At 45.6% G+C, this 7,489-nt stretch overlaps 1 protein-coding gene across 1 annotated transcript; it reads right to left on the bottom strand.

The window, feature by feature from the left end:
- Positions 1 to 1,597: 1,597 nt before the first annotated feature.
- On the bottom strand, positions 1,598 to 6,697 carry LOC130103060 (uncharacterized). Its single transcript, XM_056269244.1, has 2 exons — positions 3,138 to 6,697; positions 1,598 to 3,050 (listed from the first exon to the last, which is right to left on the bottom strand). Exons 1-2 carry the CDS (start codon positions 6,695 to 6,697, stop codon positions 1,598 to 1,600), a joined length of 5,013 nt encoding a protein of 1,670 aa, XP_056125219.1.
- Positions 6,698 to 7,489: the final 792 nt, after the last annotated feature.

Below are 7,489 nucleotides of genomic sequence, written 5' to 3'. Positions count from 1 at the left end.
TGAAGAGAACATCTAAGTTCCCTTTCGAGGGAACTCGCGATGCGTCATCAACGCTTTGGGAACGCCCCCAGTGTGAATGCGTCTGAGCATCAATGTCAACTAGTCCAATGGAAAGAATGAGCGTCACGGGCGGGTGACGTCATGACCAGGAAGGGATAAAAGCACATCCGGTGAAAGCCGGCATTAGCTTCTGTGTCTCAGCAAGCGATCTGTGTTACTCTGTCTCTGTCTATTTATTGTTGTCTGTTGCATTTATATTGGAAGAGTTATGGCGAAACAAGTGTACAAGCAGTGTGCTTCTCCCTGCCCACGTTATTTAACGGGTGGGGACACACACCAGCTTTGTGTTATTTGTTTGGGAATGGAGCATGCGGTCTCAGCCTTCGAGGGGGCTGAGTGCCAGCATTGCGAGATGCTTCCGCTTCGCATGCTCCGTTCTCGCCTGTCACTCTTTGACGAGAGTGGTCAGGTTCGCGATCCTCAGGGTGCAGGACCCGCTGCTGCCGAGGCAGCACGGAGAATGCATTCCTGGGGATCGCAAAAGGATCTTTCGGAGGGGTTGGAGACGGGTCCGAGGGCCTTTTCTCCTTCCTTACCCGGAGGATCCAGTGCTCTCCCCCCGGTGTCGGAAGCCCGCTCTGCGGATTCTTCCGCCCGGGGAGAGAGCCCTCCATTACTTCATTGCTCTTCCTCTGAGGAGGTTGATGTGATGAGTATGGACAGTTTAAGCACACACACTGGGGAAAGAGATTCAATTCAATTCAATTCAAATTTATTTGTATAGCGCTTTTCACAATACATATTGTTTCAAAGCAGCTTTACAGAAAGTGCATTTCAGAAATGTACATAGAATAATATAGTTAGTTAATCATCATGTATTAATTTAGGGCATAACATATCGCCGGCGTTGAGTCGTCTCTTCACAGGCGTCGAGTCGTCTCTTCATAGGCGTCGAGTCGTCTCATCGCAGGTGTTGGAGCGTCTGAAGTCTCCGTGAGAGGCTGGATACAAACTGGAGCTGACGAACGCTATTTACCTCGGGACTAGCGTCCCGAGATAACAGCAGAAAAGCAGATGGGAAATAATTAGCGTAGCTGCTGTTCATAATATTAATGCAGTCGATCTGATTCAACAGTGGTGTAGGAGCCATACACTGGGTTTGTTTGGGCTTTTATTATGTTTTCTCTTTTCTTTGCACTACTTGTGTACATGCACGCGCTTCATGACGTCATCGGTTACTGTGGGCGTGACCGGGGGTGTGGTGTCTGTATTAATGTGTGTGTGTGTGTGCTCACCTGTGGGCAAGCTTGGGTTTGGATTATGGCTGCAGGGTGAGCATGGGGAGAAACTTTCTGTTGACCGTTACCACTGTTGTTCCCATCGATACTAACATCTATCACTGATGTCTCTGAGGTACCGTTGCACTGCTTACAACATGCATCACTCAAAGTAAGTGATTGGTTTTCTATGTATGTGAAATCGCGTAATAAAGAGACTTAATACGTACAATGGTTCAGCGTGACGCGTCTTCAGTGTAAATCCTCATGTTTCAGCCTGCTGCGGCGTTCGAGTTGTTTTGGTTGGTTTTGTTTTTGTTTTAGTAATATACGCCGCAATATTTGTCAACTTCAAATGGTCCAAAACAGTCCAAACCAACTCGACTGAAGGGAGGCTCATCAGGAGTTATTCTGTTGTAAGGAAGGTCAGCCATTTTCTGATGTCCAGGTGAAGCAGACAATCTACGACAGATGACACACTTAGCCAAAACCTTTCTGATGGCGGCACAAGCACCAGGAATCCAATATTTCTGACGCAGATGAGAAAGCATGTGGTTTCGTCCACCATGGCCTGTTACTTGGTGTACATGACGGAGAATAAGATTGGAGATGTGTTTATCTTTAGCCAGTATAACTGGATGTTTTGCTTCAGCTGGCATAGCTGCTCTACTAAGCCGTCCTCCAACCCTAATGAGATCACCATCCAGGATCGGGTTGAGCTTGTAGAGATGGCTCGTCCTCCTTACGCACTCTCCTTTCTTCAAATTGGCCAGTTCCTCCGGAAACATTGTTTTTTGACAAAAACAGATAATACTTGACTCCGCTACAACCATATCCTCCATAGACAGAACACCCTTTGGCACTTGAGCCTTAAATCCTTCCATCTGGACCTGTAGCTCTTTTTCCAACTGCTCAGAACTTTGGTCCAATTCAGAAAGGTTTCCTCTCAGCAGCTTTCGATGTCGTACCAGAGACAAAAGTAAGGTCTTAACCTTGAGAAGCCAACCAACAGCCCTTTTAAGACGGAGCCAGGAGGAAAAGTAATCAATGAGCTTCTCCACTGGACTGACCTGCTCAACCTGAGCCGCATTCACCATCACAGCCTTGACCTCCGGGTCTCCAATCAGAGTGTTTTCCAAGGTCTCAGGATTTTGGGGCCAACTACTCTCAGGCTCATGAAGGAAATCAGGACCACAGAGCCATGCACCAGTCTTTAGCAATGACTGAACTTTAACACCTCTGGAGGCTAGATCTGCAGGGTTGGTTAACGTATTCACATACCTCCATTGGGATGCATTGGATATTTTCAATATTTCAGACACTCTGTTTGATATGAAGATTTTAAATCTGGACGTCACATTGTTTATATATTTCAGAACAGAAGTGCTGTCCGTCCAAAAAACCGACTCTTGAAGGTCCATTTGCAGCTCCTTCCTCCACAACTTGTCCATTCTGCTAGCCATCACCGCGGCAGTCAGCTCCATCCGGGGAATGGTGACAAGTTTTAGAGGAGCTACTCGTGCCTTTCCCATTATAAATACACTGTGGGTTCGACCTCTATCATCATGGAGCAACAGGTAAGTCACAGTCCCAAACCCTTCCTCACTTGCGTCTGCAAAGTGATGAAGTTGAGCAGAGACAAGAAAACCGAAGTCCACAGGTTTTAAACATCTACTAACTTCCCAACTTTCAAGCTCGTGAAGCTCTTCCAGCCAAGCCGTCCATTCTTTAGTCACTGAAGAGGGCAAAGGTTCGTCCCATCCCAAACTTCTCCTACAGAGGTCTTGGAGGATTTTCTTGGCGGACAAAACAACAGGTGCCAAGAAACCAAGAGGGTCATAAATCGAACTCGTCACAGACAAGATTCCTCTTCTTGTGAGTGGATGAGTTTTGAGTGTGATTTTAAACTTGAATGAGTCAGATTGAACACACCACTGTACACCCAAGACATACTCTATGGGCAGAGCATCACTATTCAAATCCAAATCTTTCACCTCCTTAGCGCGCTCATCCTGAGGAATAGTAGCGAGAACAGTGCGTCGGTTGCTAACCCATTTTGTGAGCTTAAACCCACCTTCCGCACACAAGGCACTAAGCTCTCGACGTAGAAAGACTGCTTCCTCTTCAGAGCCAATGGACACCAAACAATCATCAACGTAGAAATGATGCAAGACCGTGTTAACTGCATTAGAACTAAAGAACCTTTGATTGTCTTCAGCACACTTCCTCAGGGCGAAACAGGCACAACTAGGAGAGGAAGTAGCACCAAACAGGTGTACCGTCATTCTATACTCCACCAGCTCCCGACTGCAATCTCCATCAGGCCACCACAAGAACCTTAACAGATCAGAGTCTTCAGCCGGCACTCGGACCTGATGATACATGGCCTCAATATCTCCTATGAGCACTACAGGTTCTTTACGGAATCGTGTAAGCACTCCCACTAACAAGTTTGTGAGATCAGGTCCCTGAAGAAGCTGTGAGTTCAACGATGTCCCCTGAAACGTCACTCCACAATCAAAGACTACCCGCAGTTTTTTTTTCTTAGGATGATACACCCCATGATGAGGTATATACCATACCCTTCCATCACAACGGGTCGACTGCTCGGTTGGAACTCTCTCTGCATAGCCGTTAACCAACATCTTGGACATGAATGCGATGTAATCGTTGCTAAAAGATGGATCCTTATTCAAACGTCTTTTAAGACTCAATGCACGCTGTTCTGCCACTGTCTTATTGTTTGGCATTTTGAAGTGTCTTTGCTTCACCGGCAAACCAATACTATAATGACCATCAATGAGCTTAGTAGACTCTGAGACCAACTCATTGAAGCGCTTATCCTCCACTGACAGACCAGGTTGTTCATCCTGCAGAGTTTCAGGGAAATCCACCTTCAGCTGCTTCTCCCAAAGCTCATCAAGCCTCGCCACTGAGATCCGATTAACTGTAATGTCAGGCTGCAAACATTGTTCATTGATATGACAATCTCCATGAAGCGGGCCATTCACCGTCCAACCCAGGATGGTTTTAATCGCATAAGGGCCCCCATTCTCTGCACGAACCACCTCCCACGGTTCCAGAGCTTGAGGAACGTTAGTGCCAATCAGAAGATCCACATCAGAATTGATCTCTGGTATCTTTATGTGTCTTAGGTGCGGCCATCTTTGAAGGTCCTTTGAGCTTGGAATGTTACCTCGATGAACCGGCATGTTCTGTTGAGTAAAAATCTCAGACAGGCCACAGAAGTTGTTCGAGTCCAGCCCGGCGACCTCCAAGTCTGACAACTTGTAACTGTCAACCACTTTCTCTTGTCCCATAGTCCTAAGGAGAATTCCCAACTTCTTCCCTGTAAGATTGAGTCGAGTCATGAGTCGCTCTGTACAAAACGAGGCGGTACTCCCTGGGTCCAAAAACGCATACGTGACCACGGTCTCTTGCCCCCTCTTAGATTTCACTTGAACAGGTAAGATAGAGAGCGTACAATCCTGCTTACCGGCCCCAGTCAAGCCACTAGACTGAACAGACACCACAGCACCGTCTCTGGCCATATTCAAGCCACCATTGGCCTGAGTCGGACTCGTTGGTTTTGCTGTGGGGTGGATATGCAACAACGTGGGATGCCTATTATTGCATACTTTACATGTCATACGTTTTCGGCAGTCTTTACTCATGTGTCCAACGCACAGACATCCAAAACACATACGGTTCTCCTTCAAAAAGGAAATTTTCTCATCTTGTGTTCTTTTATCCAAACTGAAACAAGCATCTAACGAATGCCCAGCCCCACAAAACAAACAAAACTTCGCTAGCGAGTTCTTCTCCCTTTTAAACCCAGGCTCCATATTATTCTCAGCAGGTGCTACAGTAGTAGCAAAACTACTGCCTCTAACCTTTGAACTAGGTTGAGACCGAACCATTTTTACTTCATTTCTTCCACTCGCAAATGTCTCTTGTATATTTCCAAAAAGAGGGTCACTCGCCATCTTGACTTGCCTCTCAACAAACTCTACAATATCTGAGAACGTAGCTCTACGATGAAACTTCTCATAAATATCGCAGGCCACACTTCTCCAATAATCCCTCAGCTTATAAGGCAGTTTTTTCACAATGATTTGCATATTCGTAGGTACGTTCAGGTCACTTGCAGAAACTCCCATAGAGTTGCAGCATTCCCGCAACAATAAACTGTAGGCCCGTAAAGCCTTGACATCTTCGGCCTTAAGCATCGGCCAGGAAAGCACCTTGTCCATATAGGCAGAAGCTACCTTAAATGGATCCCCAAAATGCTCCTGAAGTAGTGATTTTGCCTTACTATAACCATGGGACGGAGGCAGATGTTGACAACTCCGGATCAAATCCCTGGGCTGACCTCTCGTATACTGTTCGAGGTAATACAAACAATCCGTCTGACTTTGTGTTCTCGCTTCAATGTTGTGTTCAAATCCTCTTATGAAAGTTTGATACTGCAGTGGATCTCCATCAAAAACTTGTAGATCTCGCTTAGGCAAGAGAAAAAGTGACTGTTGTCCAACCAATAAAGACGTGATTTGATTTTGCCTTTCTAAAACTGTGAGAAAACGCTGATCGGAATCACTCACAGTTACAGGTGCAGCTCCATACTGAAGGTGAGTAATGGGTGGATTAGAAACACCTTCTGGCAAAGTGTGCTGATCAACTCTAGTCACAGCAGCAGGCAGAGTAGGCAAAGTTAACCGACCGGCCGAGGTCGCAACAGTAGGCAACTGGCTTGTGTTATATGTTTTGGACCTCACAGAAGCATAACTTGGACGCGAAACGTCATCTACCAACTCTGACACCAATGGTTGAGTATTAAACTCAGGCACAAAGATTGCAGCTTCATGGCTCAACTGTGTGCTTTTCCCTCTTTCCACATAAGAGTTCATCCCATCTAATTCCACAGAAACATGAGACGCACGAGATCCTTCTGAAACCTTGAACACACTCATTTTAGCCATAGACGCTGCCAGCTCCATATCCATCTCCAGCACCTCCTTCTTTCTCCTCAACACTTCCTGCTGTTCCTCCAGGGCATGCTTCTTGCTCAGCAGCTTTTGACGAGCCATAAGAGCAGCCGTCTCAGCCTCAGCTCTTATTCTGGCTGATGATGTAGTAGACATGGGTTTACTCACTACTGTACTGAATCTCTTTGACCTCAATGACACATTAGACACACTATCACTTGGCCTAACGTCGTCATCTACATTTTCCACAGGTTTACCTATACATGCCTCATCGTCGAAAACAGCAGATCCTAAACATGGTGCAACAACGCCCTCTGCTGGTGCCTCTGGCGCCTCCAGCAGCCATTTATTTGTCTCCTCCACAAAAGCAGTTTTATGGTCTTCAACACTGTAAAACCAAGCATTTTGTTTTTCTTGTTCCTCAGGTGGGAGCATAGGAACCACAACACCATGAATATGACTTGCTTCTGTGAACAAACTCGACAAACTTTCAAGACAAGACCGTATTTTTTCAGCATTTCCAACACTTTGCATTAGGTCTTTAATTTCTCTTATTGCATCTTTAATTTTTCTTACCTTTGCTTGGCGTTCTTCTTGGAGCCGTTCCAATTTATATTCAAAAGCCTTGGGTGTAAGTTTTACTTGTCTTTTCTCAGTTGACCTGGTACCAGTCGACTCCATTTTCGTTTACAAAATAATCCAATAATGACCAGAAATATCTGCTAATAAAATGCTAAAAACAGCACCCTTTTTATAACTTACGTTTCCATATGAACAAGGTACAATGCGTTGTCATTGATTCCCTCTAACTTATTCACTGAAGCTAAACTAACTCAACCCTAGTCTTCTGTGCATACTAGCGGTGGGTATTTATGTACCTAAATACCGATAGTCTTGAACCAGACTGATCGTCTTAGAACCAGAACTACGGCGGCACTCCCAAGCGCAATGCTTCACCCGCTTGACACACGAAAAGAGAAAACATAATAAAAGCCCAAACAAACCCAGTGTATGGCTCCTACATTCCGGCCCCCAATTATTTTATAGTAATAATTGACCACCACTACAACCCTCTTGTGGGAGACAAACACCAGTTAGAAATGCAAAGTGAAATGTTAGTCCTTTAAAGGTCCTGTTAATGTCAAAGTTCATGTCCGCTATATCCAAAGATCTTCACTGCTCCTCTGCTTCCTGCAGAAGGCAGACTTTGGTTATTGGCCTTGTCAG

The sequence above is a fragment of the Rhinichthys klamathensis genome, unplaced genomic scaffold (assembly GCF_029890125.1).
Source record: "Rhinichthys klamathensis goyatoka isolate OS25496 unplaced genomic scaffold, OSU_Roscu_1.1 h1tg000281l_1, whole genome shotgun sequence".
Classification (NCBI taxonomy): domain Eukaryota; kingdom Metazoa; phylum Chordata; class Actinopteri; order Cypriniformes; family Leuciscidae; genus Rhinichthys; species Rhinichthys klamathensis.
The sequence above is the reverse complement of the archived record's forward strand: the minus strand, read 5'-3'. Positions and strand labels throughout refer to the sequence as shown.